The 17,049-nt window shown below is 40.4% G+C and overlaps 2 protein-coding genes across 2 annotated transcripts in view; one reads left to right on the top strand and one right to left on the bottom strand.

Annotated features, from left to right (window-relative positions):
• The window catches only part of LOC132769363 (large ribosomal subunit protein eL32), a 262,210-nt gene that overhangs the window by 89,446 nt on the left and 155,715 nt on the right, over positions 1-17,049 (top strand). The gene's annotated exons all lie outside the window — the stretch shown is intronic.
• Positions 454-9,513, bottom strand: RHO (rhodopsin). Its single transcript, XM_060766256.2, has 5 exons — positions 9,072-9,513; positions 6,088-6,256; positions 4,734-4,899; positions 3,963-4,202; positions 454-1,455 (listed from the first exon to the last, which is right to left on the bottom strand). The coding sequence occupies exons 1-5, from the start codon at positions 9,430-9,432 to the stop codon at positions 1,333-1,335; spliced, it is 1,059 nt and encodes a 352-aa protein (XP_060622239.1). The 5' UTR covers positions 9,433-9,513; the 3' UTR covers positions 454-1,332.

Genomic DNA, 17,049 nt, shown 5'->3' with positions numbered 1-17,049 from the left:
TTTGTGTAAATTGTGATGTTTACTATTCTTATCTTTTCAGCAGCCTTTTTTGATGGAAAAAGTCCTTCTGTTAATTTGTTTAATCTACCTTAAGATCCATGGTTGTTTTGTTTTCTGTAAGCTGCCTTATGAACACTGATTGGTACTGAAGTTTCAAGAACTTTGGGAAAATAGATAAGGTGATAGAGGGATAGATAAAGGCTAACAGAAAACGTGCCTCGACTGAAATTAAAATCCTTCCTTTAAAAATCTGCAACCACAACCTATGAGCAATAATGTTGGTGAGAGATTCAGCATGTTTATTGCATTGAGTACGGACTTGAAAATAAACATCTGTGTAATGCTATGAAAATATGAAATCAGTATGAATTCAGACTAATTCCTAATACACAAAAGTTTCATTCTGGGAGAAAAGTGGGAAATAAATTCAATAAATAAACAAGTGAATAAATGTGAGATTTGCTCATTATTTCTTTTTAATGTATTGATATAACAGTAGAGGTAAATGTTTTTCCCCTAATATTAAGCCCAGTTGTGTCCAACTCTGGGGGATGGTGCTCATTTCCATTTCTAAGCCGAAGAGCCGGTGGTGTCCATAGACACCTCCAAGATTATGCAGCTCACATGATTGCATGGAGTGCTGTTGCCCTCCCACTGGAGCAGTGCCTATTGATCTACTCACATTTGCATGTTTTCGAACTGTTAGGTTGACAGAAGTTGGGGCTAACAGCGGGAGCTCACCCTGCTCCCCAGATTCGAACCTCCAAACCTTTGGTCAGCAAGTTAAGCAGCTCAGCAGTTTAACCCGCTGCACCACCAGGGGATCCATTTTGATATAATAAGAAGTAATTTTTTTAAAAAAAAACAAGAATAAACCCAAGTTTGATCACTATACTCAAATGAGACTTTTTTTCATTGTATATGGAAAAAACTGATGAAGATGGAAAGGCCAAATGTGGGAATGGATCCTTAGGTAGAGTTACTCATCCTCAGGCAAGCTTATAAACACAGACAGGACAGCTGCAGATCAGAATGAAAAGAATTGTGGAAATGCAAGCACTAAACAAGTAATTTGATTTGTACATTAGTTTTAGACTGAAAGTTCAATTCTAACAATTTTAATGCATGTGACTTGTCAAAGCCATTGGCCTGGCTTGAGTTCCACATCAAATGCAGTCATAAAAATGACAACCTTATAACTTTGTTTGTCAGACAGTCACAGAAGAAAGAAGTTCATTCTGCCAGGTGAGTTGCAAATGGCCTGCTGCAGATTGTGTGTGTGGCAGTGCAGCCATGCAAAGATTTCAAAGGTAAGAGATTTTCTTGGTGGATTCAGGCAGGAGAAACCTGACTCGTAGAGACTGTGGATGTCTCTGTCTTTGTGCCAGCAGACGTGTCCTCATCGGCCAAAGGATTCTTTCCACAGCAGAGGGTCATGATCATACAGTTACGGAACTGTAAATGAAAAATCAACAGCAGCAATACGTAAACATTTCAGCATTAGAAACAACTGTAGAAATCACATTAAAAGGGCCGCAGAAACTCTGGGTATCAAGACATACCATGTGAAAAATGTTTCCACTAATCTCCTAAGTTTGAGCAGAGAGTCTCAGCATGGTGTAGTGCAGACATGGGGAAACTTCAGCCCTCCAGGTGCTTTTGACTTCAACTCCCACAATCCCTAACAGCCTACTGGCTGTTAGGAATTTTGGGAGTTGAAGTCCAAAACACTTTGAGGGCCAAAGTTTGCCATGCCTGGGCTATAGCCTGACAGTGCAATTGCTGGGAGGCAAACAGCGGACATGACGATTGTCTTTAGTTTTTCAGAAAGCTCCTATCTGACTTCTATCAGGAACAGGATGCTAGACTTCATGGGCATTGGTCCATTTTAGCAGTATGCTCCTTTCCTTAACTTTTTTATCTTACGTATCCCACAAACTTTGGGGATGTTAGAAACCTGTCACAACCAGATACCTTTTGATAATAAGCCTGTTCTTTGAGCATTGATATTAGATGGAGAGCAAGAGCAGCCTTAAGTGGCTGAGGGGGAAAAGGAAGAAGCCTGAGGCTGTTAGGAATTGTGGGAGTTGGTACAAAACACCTGGAGGGCTGGAGGGCTGAAGATTGCCCATGCCTAGTGTGGTGAACTTTAAGATCTTCTGGGGAGGCCCTCCTTTTGCTCCCACCACCGTTACAAGCACAGTTGGTGGGGACGAGAGAGAGGGCCTTCTCGGTGGTGGCCCCCACCTCTGGAACGCCCTTCCTAGAGAAATAAGACAAGCCCCATCCCTCCCCTCCTTTTGTAAGAGCCTGAAGACCTGGTGGTTTAAACAAGCCTTTGAGAACAACTAGTTTTAGCTCAGTCCCATATACTGAATACTAATTACCCAGGTTACTTCCTCCAGTTAGGCCCCGGAAATGAACAGCTATAGACTTTACCTATTATTGTTGTTGCCTGCTATAGCATTGCACCTAATTTCCTGGCCCTCTACAAATTGCACTAGCCTTGGCCCGGCCTTTTAAATTGCCTTGAACAGGCAGGATTATTTTAAATATATATGTTTATGTTGTTTACTTTATATGTATTGATGATGTTACTTGGAAACCGCTCTGAGTCCCCTCGGGGAGATAGAGTAGTATATCAATAAAGTTTTGTTGTTGGTGGTGGTGTTTTGAGTGTTGAATTAGGACTCTGGAGATCAGAGTTCAAATCCCAACTCCGCCATAGAAACCCACTGGGTGACCTTGGTCAAGTCACACTCTTTCAGGCTCAGGGGAAGGGAGTGGCAAATCCCCTCTGAACAAATTTCCCCCATAAAACCCAACAACCAATAATGCATTTACCTTAGGGTCACCACTAATCAAGAGCACATAAAATAACAACAACAACAAAAAAGAAAGAAACTGGCAGTCTGTTGAGAGTGGTTTGATTGTGTGCTCCTGAATGGCAGGGAGTTGGGCTGGATGGCTCTTGGGAGTTCTTCCAATTCAATTATTCCTCCACTGTTCTTCTTGTCCTGTTGATCCATTAGTGGCAGAGTCAAGAAGGTCCATGAGATTGGTTTGGAAAGTCACTAATGGACTACAGTCAAGGAGGGTATCATGTGAGCCTCCGCAGGTGTTGTTAGACTATATCTCCCATCATTCTTCACCACTGGCTAGCCAGCCCAGGTGAATTACAGAGTGAAATGTGAATTGCAGACTAAAAATGACAGAGGAACTACAGAAATCCTCCCTCCACATATAAATACACTTGAGTTCTTTTTTGCAACTCCCACTCCATTGAGAAAGGAAAGGCGGTCCCTGTTTTTCAAAGCAAGTGAAAAGCCTCTAAGATTGTTTGCTTATTCCTTGGCACAGCCCAGCGCTCAGAGAAATAATTGATAATGCTATAATTCACAGAGAGAAAAGTGCTTAGGCTTAGTCCTCTTGCCCTGAATGGTTCACCAATGGCGAGAGTCATTAGCAGCTTGCTGTGCTGATAAAAAGAAAGTGGGGAGAAGGCTTTCTAGCAAGCAGCCGAGAGCAGGCATCCTCCTCCAGAGAGACTGCAAGAACATCTTCTCTTGGTCCCTTGCCACAGCATTTGACTTGAAACAGGTGATTAGGGATTTTTCAGATTAACTGCTACCACCTCCCATCAAGAAGTGCATTATATTCCGAGTACAATTGGGAAGGAGCAAAATGCTGTAAAGATAATTTTAGTGTATGAACTGAGAGAGCCTGGCTCAAGTCTCTGTTCAGCAATGCATTCGCTTAGGGAGGTCTCTGTCTCTCAATTTCCCCCTCCCCAGACACACTTATACGCATCTGTAATAAAGAGGATTAACCTACAGGGTTTGTTACAAGAATTATTAAGGAAGTGTATATAGGAAGCACTTTAAGCACTTAGGGAAAGTGCCATAAACTCTTGAGTGTTCTTATATTGTTTGAAAAAAACCCAGGCCACATTGCCAAGTTACCTGTTTGTTCATTAAGATGTAAATCACAGGATTGTAGATGGCTGAGCTCTTGGCAAAGAAAGCTGGGATGGTCATAAAGACAGGGCCAAAGTCAGATCCTTGGTGGGTGAAGATGTAGAATGCCACACTGGCGTAAGGGACCCAGCAAACCAGGAAGGAAATGACCATGATGATGACCATGCGGGTGACTTCTCTCTCAGCTTTCTGGGTGGTGGCAGACTCTTGTTGCTGAGCCGCAGCCTAGAAGCATGACAACAGTGTGCAGTAAACATGCTGCAACAGGACAACTTGGGAAACGGATATATAACTCTTCCAACCATTTTGTGGCGCTCCATTTGCCATAAGCATTGTCAAAAGAAACATACCATTGAAATCCCGCACAGTCACAAAATAAAGGAATTTTCTTCCTATTTTTCCCCCATTCACTGAAGTGACTCACTGGACTACCAGGGCTTTATAGTGCAGGAACATACTCTAGAAACCTATATTCTTTACTGCTGTATTCATGAATCTATGACAGGAGAGGCATCAGTGTAACCCCCTCAGTGATGGGGCAATGTCCACTGAAACATATGTGCACACAACACAGAGAGACTAGGAAGTTGCTCTAAGAGCTAGCTTCCAAGTGTTTCACAAGTGGATCCACTTGCATTTACTTAACATCTCTGGAGCTTAGTCTCTTCTCACAGGACTGGAAATTGCAAAATGATTACCTATTTTCATTCTGAACTGGTATGTGCCTGGCAATCTCTTTTCTGCAAGATTACTTACCGCTTTCACTGTGCAGACGAGGCGTCCATAGCAAAAGAATATAATGGTCAATGGTGTGACAAAATGGACCAAAAACATGTAGATGACAAATGACTCATTGTGGACTTCAGGGGTTGGCGTATAATAATCAACTCCACATGAGCATTGCATGCCTTCTGGGATGTACCTAGAATTAAATCAAAAGTGTCCGTGGGTGGATTGTAGCCAGCACAGTCACACTACGGTGTCAGCATTGAAACCAACTATAGTAAACCCACGGAATCAACTGAACTTACATTAGTGTTACAAAATTCCCATGGATACAGTGGGTCTAAAGATTTGACCAAGTTGGGACTAACAGTTGGATTTAGGCATTGATATTGTTAATACACACCCTATTTCCCAGAATGAGAAGTTTAGTTTCTTTGGAGGTTGTGATCCTTGAAGATTTACAATGGTTATATAATTGATGGTATATTTAGAAATAAATAAGGATAACATCAGGCCCCCTGATAATGCAATGAGTTAAACCGCTGAGCTGCTGAACTTGCTGACCAAAAGGTCGGTGGTTCGAATCCAGGGAGCAGGGTTAGCTCCTGCTGTTATCCCAGCTCCTTTTTAGCAGTTCAAAAACATACAAATGTGAGTAGATCACTAGGTACCACCTCTGCAGGAAAGTAACGGCACTCCATGCAGTCATGCTGGCCACATGACCTTGAAGGTGTCTACAGGCAATGCTAGCTCTTTGGCTTAGAAATGGAGATGAACACACACCCCTCCCCCCGCCCGAAACGGACATCTTTACTTTTACTTAAGGAAAACATCAGCTGAAATAAAACAAGCAGATTCTGCAAAAACAGGTACCCCACATCATGCCCCAAGATGTAACCAAAATCCTACATTGCTCTTTTCAAATTTTTCTCCCAGTTTTGCTCAAAACTGCAGAGGTTCGTCCTTATGCAGGACATACATGGCACTGCATTACATGAACCTTTGTTGAGGGAAAACAGAGGCTATACCTTTGCCAAGAAGGTGGGATTGTTGGAATAAAAAGTGGAGAGAGCACCTGTACCTTTAACAGGAGTGTAGAGGAGGGGGTTTCATCAAGTGCCTGGTTCCATGATTAGAGACACCTGCTGATGTTCCTTTTATACACAACCATTAAGGAACAAGACCCCCCTCCACTTTTTACTCCAGCAGCCCTAGAAATCATTCTCTCAGCCCATAAGTGTCTCTAGGGTTTGCTATGTCAGTCTGGTGCACTGACACTATAACTGCCCTTGAATGTTAGAGATTGCTAAGCATTCTTTTTGATAGCATTTCCCTTTTCTTTTCATTTTGAATTATCCACACTAGAGATTCCACGCATACCTACCTCGACCATCCAAGGAGAGGCGGACCAGCACAGGCCAAGGCCATGATCCAAGTGCAACTCACCCCAATGAGGGCATGAGTCTCACCAAAACGGAAGTTGCTCATGGGCTTGCAGACCACCACATATCTTTCCACAGCCAACACTACCAGAGACCATAAAGCCATCTCACCTAGAAGAAAGGAAAAGGGGGGGGGGGGGAGCAATTTAGTTTACTTATATCCTGCTATTTTCCCATTATGGGATTCTTGAAACAGGGAATAGAAACAGAGAGAGAAACAGAAGAGCTACTTCTTTTAAAGATACTTCTTTCTTTCTGCCAGTTTTTGTTTTTAATAATGACAAGAGCAAATTACATTAAAAATAATAACATTTGGGGAGGGGAGATCAGCTTAGATGTAGTTCAACACATGCTTTTCATGGAGAAGGTCCCAGAGTTAACCCCTGGCATCTCTGTTTAAAAGGCAATTGGTGCTAAAAGTCCCTTGCCCATGCCTCCAAAGAAGTCCTGCCAGTCAGAATTACATTTCTAACTGGTTTTCAAGGCCCAAGTACTCAATCATGTTATTATGCATTACTATGTGCTTCTAATGTCTACTAGTCTCTTGTCTATGCATTCCTATATCTGGTCAGACTCCTCCCTGACTTCCTTACATTAGATGTTTAAACTACATGTGATCTTAGAAACTGAATTAAGATCAACTTTGGCTGTACAGAAAGCAAGGTGGATGGGGTTAAATGGGATCCTGTTTAAGACCAAAGGGATGATGGCGTTGGACTCTTGTTTTGTCTGTCATGAATTCATCTAATCTCTTGTAACATTTCTGTATTGGTTTTCAGTATTCATGGAAAAAACCAGCATAGTTGTTTGCTAGTCCCATTTTTTCTCTCTTGGGGCCCTTCCACACAGTCATATAACCCAGAATATCAAGGCAGAAAATCCCACAATATCTTCTTTGAACTGGGTTATCTGAGTCCACACTGCCATATATTCCAATTCAAAGCAGATAATGTGGGATTTTATTCAGCTGTGTGGAAGGGGCCTTGGTCAGATACATACCTAGGAGTAAGGAAGAGCAAAATGTGGTATTGTGGACAATATACAGGACTGTGAATTAGGGACCAAAGTTGCTCATTCCTGTCTTATACACAGGACTTGTCTATGAGGTCACAAAGAGTCAGAAGCAACTGAATGAATAAAAAACAACACACATATTTTCCATAAACTCCCATTTTGTTTCATTTGCGATGTGATTGGGGCAGATCTGAATTATGGATTTTATCTCTTGAGTCTTCACTCCTTTCTTTTATTTCAAAGCCTTGGTTTTCAGCAAAGGTGTCCAAACCATCTCCCAGGGCTGTTACCATTTACGGTAACTACTATAATTAAGAGTCCTGCCAAATGGATCAAAACATAAGTTAAGCTACATTTAAAAACCCAACACATTTACTACTCATATTGCTCTATTGCCATTACATTGAGCTTTAGCTTTAAGCACATACTACATTGGTTTTGATCCTTTCGTAACAGATACTCCATTATCCTATGGTTGTTACTCACATTTTACAGTCTTTAAAGAACAGGGTGCCCCTCTCAAGGAGGGACACTTGACAGGTAAGTATTTGAGTCATGTCATTCTTGAGTCTAGATGAAAGATTTATGTTCTCGGCACTCTGCCTTTAGCCAAACACTAACTTTGGGAACAGATGGTTCCTAGAAGTTTGTTTCCTTACAAGCCACAGTGAACCAAATGGGGGTTGCATGGAAGCAAGTGTAAAAGGAATAATACTTGGATTCTTGCCCTTCTTGGTCATGGATAAGAAGCCCTCTAAAGAAACTGAGCCAACTTGATGGCGTTTGTTTGCTTTTTGCAGGTTTGTTTGGTCTCAGATTTAGGTCTTCTCTGCCCTGAGGATTGTATGTCAAGTGAATAAACCAGGGTGTTTTGTTTTTTTCTTAAAAAAAGAAGATAACATCATATAATCAAAATGATTGAAAGATGAAGATTGAAAATGACTTGAGCACAGAAAGAGTTTTCATCTGCTTTTTGTTAATGACAATTTAATTTCATTCCTGCCTGACATGTGGAAGAAAAAAATAGCTTCATTAAATCTCTGCCTTTTCAAGTAAGGTGTGAGAACTTGCAGGTCATATCTCCCGAGGCTCTGCAAAAGTCTTCCATCTGAACCAGAGAATAATCACAGCTCTGTAGAAAGAATTGTGGTGCAAAAAAATCCATATATTAAGAACATTTTTGTACTGTGCATGAACCTGATTTTAACCATTTGACAGCATACCCCTAAATTCAATTGGTAGTTGATACTACTGGAAACTCATTACATCAGTGAAACTTACCTATGTATATACATACTGAGTCCATATTGATCCCGTTAGTTTACTCTAATTGCAACAATCAGATTTTAGTATTTGTTCCCATAAAGAAGAAGAAAAAGAACTTTATTTTGTATCCTGCCTTAGTCTCCCCGAAGGGACTCGGCAGCTTACATGGGGACAAACCCGATCAACATAATTAAAATATAACAAAATAAAATGCATAAAACAACCTCATAAAACAATATGAAACAAACAACAACATAACACAGTATAAGACAACTATCAAGCAAACAACCAGTGACCTGAGTAATAACAGTTTCTGGGCTTGGGTGGGCGGATTGGTGCAAATCAGTTGTGAGGACAGGGCTGATGGATAAAATGCAAAGCCAAATGACAAAATTAGGGATGGAGGGCAATATGAAATAGAGCACCGGGCCTTTGGGCAGGGAACAGTAGTAAAGTGCAATTCAGTTCTATTAATGTGCTGCCCAAGCTACTAACTTAGTTCAGGAGAGCTAGACAGTAAAACAGTACTAGAATCTCCAGATATTCAAAAAATTGAAGTTTCAAGTAACACCTTGAGGACCCTAGGATACAGATCTTACATTTGTATTTTTCCCCTATGGTTAATGTTTAGCAGAATGACACCTACCTCCCAGAGTGGCAAAGAAGCCTTCAACGTTGCATCCTACTGTCCCAAAAATGAAATATCCATTCATAGATGTGTACATGGTGGTGGTGAAGCCCATTAAGACCATGAAGAGATTGGCTACGGCAAGATTTAGAAGAATGTAATTCAAGGGCGTCCTGAGTTTCTTGTGCTGGATGGTGACAAAGAGAGTGAGGAAGTTGATAGGAAATCCCAGGAGAATCAGAAGAAACATGTAAGCTGCCAGTGCAGAGAACTGCCAAGGATCTGCCAAATAGTACTGAGGATACTCAAAGGGACTCCGAACCACACCAGTCTTGTTGGACATGGGAACATAAAAATTTTGGCCTTCTGTTCCATTCATAGTGACAGCTGTTTAGGTACTTCTTACCAGCAAGCAAGTATTTCTCTACTTCTCTATAGTAACCCCCCTCAATTGCAGAAGATATTCGTGGGGATATTCCAAGCAAGCGCTCCTGTCTTTATAAAATGTCCCAGCTAAGCCTGTGTTATTGATGTCAGCATAATCTAGACTTAAGACAACTTTAATCATAATAATCCAAGTTAAGGTATGTGCTATTAATTCTGTCTCCATGATTGACAGGTGATATCTATTGCTATATTACAAAGCAACTGCAAACATATTGAAATCCATGGCTTGGATATTAACCCATGGGTACAAAATGGGTAAATGAAGTAACTACTAGGTTCTTGTGGGTTTGTGTAACTACTTTCCTGCCTCTCCCTTTCAAGAGATACTCCTTGCCATATTTGGAGGAAGTTCCAAGGTTCAAGAGCAGCCACCAAGTGCACCTATTTCCTGTGCTTTGGCCAATCATACCTGAAACACAGAACTTTTGTTGGATCTGACTTGCATACACTTCTTTCTATATTGAAATGCCTACTCAATTAAATGCCCATAAGGCAATGAAGACATTTAGCTGACTGAGCTGGTCAAGCTGCAAATGACACTTCTTGCTGATGTCACAGCATTTTCTGGGATTCAGGCTGAAATTTAAATGGCCTATTCGACTGAACTTTTAATAAGCCAGAACACTATTGTCAAAAATTAGTTTGGCACATTTTATAGCCCCTTAATATTTAAATTAAAACCCAGAATTGGATTCACGGATGCACTAAAATGGTTTCCACCAAACACTATTACTCTTAGCCATCTCGATCAAGGTACATAATACCCAAACACAGGCAAGTTACTTTGACACAGGATACCCAAAAGTCCTGGATCTCTCTGTATCCCCGACAATGAGAATTCAATACTAAGAAAATAAATAGCCTTACAATGTGCTACCTTTTAAAAATACCCCAAGGCTGTTGCCAAGCTGCCTCCCTTGCCTAATGTTAGAGAAACCTGATACGGTGCAGATAAGCTGGTTTCACTGAGATGAATTTTCTGAAAGAGCCCTGGGGACCATGGAGATGTTAAAATTACTTTTGTTACAGACCTGTCCTCCACAGAATTACAAAGTTCACGTTCCTGTGGTTAAGAGGCAGGGTGGCAAAATAGGAACGAATGCTTTAGATTTGTTGAGTTTGCACACCATCCATCATTCATAATGTGCCTCTCAACCATGTCCAAAGTGTCTTGCAATAAAAACAAAAATGTAAAGCTAACAATAAATCAGTATCGTAAAAGTCAACATTAAACCATCATAACAATAAACAGTCTTAAAAATCAACAGTAAAATGGAAAATAATAAAAGAATAAACCAGTGTTTTATACGGGAATTCACAGGCTATACTCGGATTGAACTGCAGGCACATGATCCATACACTGGAGTTGGTTGCTGATAGGGGTCCACAGAGGTGTCCCAATGTATGTACATAAATACCTAACAGGCATTCCTAGAAAGCCTTATCCTCATCGGCTTTTCCATCTGATGCCAGTTAATTATGCTTATTTTTCTGAACAGATCCTACCCTTTTCAGGGTGACAATGCTGTAAGGGGCAACATGAGGCCATTGCTATCCCAAATAATAATTCTGCCTCCCCTATGAAATTTTCTCTTAAATTTCTAGCATAGCAGAGAGCAAGACATAGAACAATGTTTACAACTCTTCTGTTTGCCGTGTTTGTATTCCCATGGTAACGTTGCCTTCCGCTTCTCTTTGGATGCCTAAACTGAATTTTAAATGCTCAGCTGAAGCATGGCAACACTACAAATTTGAAGACGGAAGGAAAATTTCAGATGGGAGAATAATTCTTCTACTTCATCACACTAGAGAATGAATCCACTTTAAATCTGGTTTCTGCCTCCTGCAGAATTCTGGGGTTTGTAGTTTAGTGAGGCTGTTAAAGGCTCCTGCCTAAACTACAAATCTCAGAACTCTGCCAGAGGCAGCAACTGGATTTAAAGTGGATTCATTCTCTAGCGTGATGAGGTTTGGGAGGCAATGTCCTCCTTTGCCTTTCATATTGCTAACCCTGCTCTTGCTGCTGTCTAACTACAGAATTCTCTACCCTTTCCTTATTATTATTATTATTATTATTATTATTATTATTATTATTATTATGGTGATTTATACCCAGGAGCGGCTCAACCCATTATGCAAAGTAAGCATTTGCAGTATAGTTGATTTTGCCCAGAGGTACTCTTGAGGCGCTCTTGGGGAAAATAGACCTTGACATATGTGAGTTGTAGTTACTGGGATGTATAGTTCACCTACAATCAAAGAGCATTCTGAACTCCACCAATGATGGAATTGAACCAAATATGGCACACAGAACTACCATGACGAACAGAAAATATATATCAGTGATTGGTTGGGGGGGGGACCAAAATACTGTTTGCTTACTGTTGAAAATTACCTAGGGCCGCCTCTGTTTATACCCCACTTTTTCTCTACTAAGGAAACTCAAAGTGGATTATATTAAAAGCATTACAATACAATTTAATATAGAAATAAATACAAACATTAAAATAGAATTAAACAAACCCGTTCCTTCTCTGCAGTATTCAGTGAGCAGCTCCCAGAACTAATACATACACTTTACAGTAGTTAACTGGCAACCATGGGGGCTGGTAGATGTCAGATAAATGTAGTTTCAGGTTGCTTGAGAGTTACTGTTAAAATATACCTAATACTATATCCCATTCTATACTATACCAGAAACTCTGTGCTGATATCATAGTGATATTGAAATACAGTAATTAAAAGCAAATGAAGACAAAGACAAACTTAACTCAATATAACACAGTTTTACTGTATTATGAAAAACAGCTTTTAGTTAAATGATAGGCAATTAACATTTGCCGGTTGCTTAAGGGCCCTTCTAGACAGGCTCTATACCCCAGGATCTGATCCCAGGTTTTCTGCTTTAAACTGGATTATTTGAGTCCACACTTCCAGATAATCTGGGGTAAACCCAAAACCTAGGATCAGATCCTGAGATATAGAGCCTGTCTGGTAGGGCCCTAAGAGTTCTGGTTTCTTGAGTTTCAGTTAACAGGGAGTCAACTGTCGCATGGAAGACTTTGCTATGTTTGTCTTGATTACCGGTACGGAGGCACTGAATCTACTTTACTATTTCTTACTGAAAGACCACAATCCTATACAGAGAGGTGCTTGTAATTGACTAATTTACATTTGGTTCAAGCACTTGTAATGTTGTGTTAAAACTACAACTCCCACTGTTTCATGGCAGTTAAAGTGGTGACAAACTGCATTAATTCCCCTTTCATAAAATGAGCCTTGTGAGATGGGGCATGACATTCCATCCAGGCAGAATTATCCCCTGCCTCCAGTCTCTTAACAGCACTACTGTTCGGTGAATTTGTAATTTGTTGACTAACCAAACTTAGAGCATTCTTCATCCTGGAATGAAGTGACTAATGTGATGCCTCAGGGTCTGGTCCTGGGTCTGGTCTTGCTCAACATCTTTATAAATGACGTATTTGATGGACTAGAATACATACTTCTACATTTTGCAGAGGACACCAAATTATGGGGCGGGTAGCAAATACCCCTTAGGATGGAAACAGAATTCAAAATTATCCAAATCAGTGCATGTGAAAAAGATCTAGGAATCCTAGACCACAAACATGAGTCAACCATGTGATGCAATGGTTAAAAGCCCAATACAGCCCTGGGCTACATCAACAAGAACATAGTGTCCAGAGAAAGGAAAGTAGTAGTACCAATTTATTCTGCTTTAGTCATATCTCACCTGGAATAATGTATCCACTTCTGGGCACTGCAATTCAAGAAGGATATTGATAAGCTGGAATGTGTTCAGAGAAGGGCAGCTAAGATGATACGGTAAACCAAGACTTCTGAAGAACAACTGAAGGATATATATATCTTGGAGAAAAAAAGACTGAGGATGATATAATAGCTATCTTTAAATATCTGAAAGGATGCCATGTAGAAAACAGAGCAAGTTCACTTGGTGCTGCTCCAGAGACTAGAATATCATCCAGTTGATTCAAATTATTTATTATTTATTTTATTTATTTACTTCATTTATACCCACCTTTCTCCCCCTCAGGGGATTCAAGGTGGCTTATAACTCCAGTACAATTCAATACCAGTAAAATCAACAGTAAAAACAATAACATACCCCCTCCATTAAAATGGTTAATAATTAGTCAATAAACACATTTAAACAGTAAACAGATTAAAACTTATAAAGTGCATAGTTCCATTCATCCAAGATCCTTGATCATAATCCATATTCAAACCATCTTGAAGCCTGTAGTCACTTATTCTTTGAACACTTGTGTGCAAAGTCATGTCTTTAACTTTTTTTCTAAAAACTAGAAGGGGTGAGGTCTGCCTGATGTCACCTGGGAGGAAGTTCCACGGCCAAAGGGCTACCACTGAGAAGGCTCTGTCTCTTGTCTCTACCAATCACGCTTGTGAAGAGGGTGGGACTGAGAGCAGAGCCTCCCCAGACAATCTTAAAGTTCTAGCAGGCTCATACAAGGAGATATGTTCAGACAGATAAGTTGGACCGGAACCATTATAAAAAAGATTCCACCTAAGCATAGGGAAGAGAATTTTTTAATGGAAGAACTGTTTGACAGCGGAATAGAATAACTCAGAGGATGGTGCACTCTCCTTCCTCTGAGGGCTTTAAACAGTGTTTGGAACAACATATTTCAAGAGTGTATTCTTTCATGGCAGGACATTGGACTAGACGCAGCTGAAGACCCATCTCTTCCAGCAGGTCTATCTAGTCAATTTCAACTTGTAAATTTTGCCCTGCATTTTATTGGTAAATTTTCATCTGTATTTTACCTTTGTGTATTTTGTTATATGTATTTTAATAGTGTTCTGTTTTATTTTGCTGTTTTAACCACATTGTACCTCACCTCGAGCCATTAGAGGCATGCGTTCCTCCTTGTGGCCTGACTGGCACCAAGGTTGGCTTCATTTTGGCATCAAATTAAACCATAACATCGTTTTATACAAACACTTTATTTATATTCTGCCCTATCTCCCCAAGGGAACTCAGGGTGGATCACAGCATATATACACAGCAAACATTCAATGGCATTTTGGACAGACAGGACAGCGACATACAAAACAGAAAGGAGGTATGTTGTGTCAACGTCCAGCTTTTTGGCGCCTTGGAGGTTGTGCTTGAATCCAACCAAAGGGGCTGTTTTTCCATCCATTTTAGTAATGTACAGCCATTAATTTGGTTGTTAAATGGTGAGTCAACACATCAATGCTTTTAGTTGATTCAATGGGTTGGGACTACCAGTCAAGATCCAGGTCTTGCCTCTTCCCATCTTTAATGGTGAATTTGCACCTGTAGACCCATGAGCTTTCACTCCTTCTAGATGTCTTTTGTCAATTCCTTAAGACAATAGGAAGTTGTTTTATTCCATGTAAGACAATTATTCTTTATCCTAGTACCACCTGCCACAATTGGCAGTGGCCATCCAAGTCTTAAGAAGCCGTTTTCCCCATTAGAGATTACCTTCAAGGTGTACAAAAATAAATGCTAAATTCCACAGTCATGGAAGGGAAAATACCTCACAATCCCATCTCATTTTCATTAGACCCTCAGTCAGTAGAGAATGCACTTGTGGATATATTCTTATAGAAACAAAAATTTAATGCTGTCAGAAGGAATAAACATGCTTGAAAGAAAAATGAGAAAAAAAGTTATAGCAGGACAAGAAGCAAAAAATGAAACATAATGTCAAAAGACATTGATCCAATTGTGGGAATGTAAAATTAGATGTCCAGACTGCAATTGCCATTGTTTCTTCTGAATAATATTGTTGCCCCCTTTCCTAGGCAAAAGACAGGCATAATCCAATGAATTCCACACGTATTTCATTATTATACTTCTTTATTTTTTCTTGCACTTGCACATCTTCTCCAATTAAAGCATGTGTTCTTGTTCTTTTTGTTTCGAGTAAAACTGTGGAGCTAGTCTAGGATGGTGGGAAATGTGGAAGAGGTGGCTTGTATGCCGTGCAAGAAGCCAGCCAATCTCTGCTATGCCTAGCCAGGTACAGATGCTCTAAACCAGTTTGTATTGGGCTTGACCCTGGAGAAAAGTTCATTTTGTTGACTGGGACTCATCACACTAGAGAAAAAAATCCACTTAAAATCCAGTTTCTGCCTCCTGCAGAATTCTGGGGTTTGTAGTTTAGGGAGGAGCCTTTAACAGCCTCACTAAACTACAAACCCCATAATTCTGCAGGAGGAAGAAACCGGATTTTAAGTGGATTTTTTCTCTAGTGTAATGAATACTGAAATCCATTTCCAGAGCAGTTCAATTAAGCAAGGAATGTTTTGCTTGCTTGAGGCTGGAAATAGGCCCTCAGAGGTCAGAAATTCTTATCACATTTCATATTGCCCAGAGAACTGAAAAGTTGCTTTTTAACTTACAAGTCCTAGAATCCACTAGCCAGCACAATTCTTGGCCTTGCTGTTGGGTAGATTCTGGAAGTCATGGGTTGCATCTACAATGACCACAGTTTCAAACCAGTATTAAAGAAAGTGATTTTGCTGTGCAAATGATTATGTAGGAAATCCTGGAATCAGTTTGAGGCATGGATGATGGTTACACATATCACAGAGCACTTATGAGTATTAAATGCTTTCTTTTGTGTGCTTTTGTGAACGTTTCAGTTTTAAGCCAGCTTCAAACTTCATTAAATGGTCAGTATAGATGGGGCCATAGTCTAAGTTTTCTAAGCCCTGCCTATTTTGTACTGTCTACTTCCCTGTGCTTCCCTTGTAAATTTAAATATAATGGAAGCTAAATGGATGCACTTTTCCCTGTAAATACATTTGTTCAGCAGTTTCAAGAATCATTCTTCAGGAGACGGCTGATGCTCCGAAAGAGGCGCTGCAGGATCTGTGTGGGAGAGGGAACCAGGCAAGCGTGACTTCCTCCTTTCCTGGAAGGAGGAACGTCTTGGTGGGAAGTCATACTAGCTTTTTGTCAAGAATGCTTCCCGCGCTACAGAGCTGACTCAAGGGCATGGGAAGCTGCTATATGGACATGACCCAGATAGCTTAATAGTTTCTTCACTACTCCATGGATTTGTCCTTGTAGGATTAAAGGTTTATCTTTCGGGTACACAAATGGGTCATATTAAGCCCTGATTCAATAAGTCATTGCTGAGGTGGACATGGCTTACATACAAAAGGGTGTCACTGTCATCAACCCAGAGAAAAAGAAAGACACAAAACAGAGAGAGAGATAGAGAAAGTAGAAGCAAAGAGGTGTAAAATGGTTTCATAAAATTGCTAGGTGAGTGTAGGAGTGATGAGTAAGTAGCAACAGTCATCTTTGTATCCAGATTATATGCTGCCATATCTATATCAAGTATGATTTTTTTTTAAATGCATAACGTCTGACAGGCTTGAGCAATTATGAAAAGGCACCTTTGATGCTGTAGGACAATTCTGCTGCCAAACATCTGTCAAAGTCAACATTACAGTTGTGTTTGCCAGCACCATCTGTACTTTGCAATGGCTTATGTCTGTTTTC

Source organism: Anolis sagrei, chromosome 2 (assembly GCF_037176765.1).
Source record: "Anolis sagrei isolate rAnoSag1 chromosome 2, rAnoSag1.mat, whole genome shotgun sequence".
NCBI classification, from domain to species: Eukaryota; Metazoa; Chordata; class Lepidosauria; order Squamata; family Dactyloidae; genus Anolis; species Anolis sagrei.
The sequence above is the reverse complement of the archived record's forward strand: the minus strand, read 5'-3'. Positions and strand labels throughout refer to the sequence as shown.

Coding starts and splice junctions, on each gene's coding strand:
- RHO (XM_060766256.2), bottom strand. CDS start 9,432: ATGAATGGAACAGAAGGCCAAAATTTTTATGTTCCCATGTCCAACAAG. Junction 6,257..9,071: donor CTTCTTTGCCACTCTGGGAG/GTAGGTGTCATT, acceptor CCTTTCTTCTAG/GTGAGATGGCTTTATGGTCT. Junction 4,900..6,087: donor CCTCTCCTTGGATGGTCGAG/GTAGGTATGCGT, acceptor ATTTAATTCTAG/GTACATCCCAGAAGGCATGC.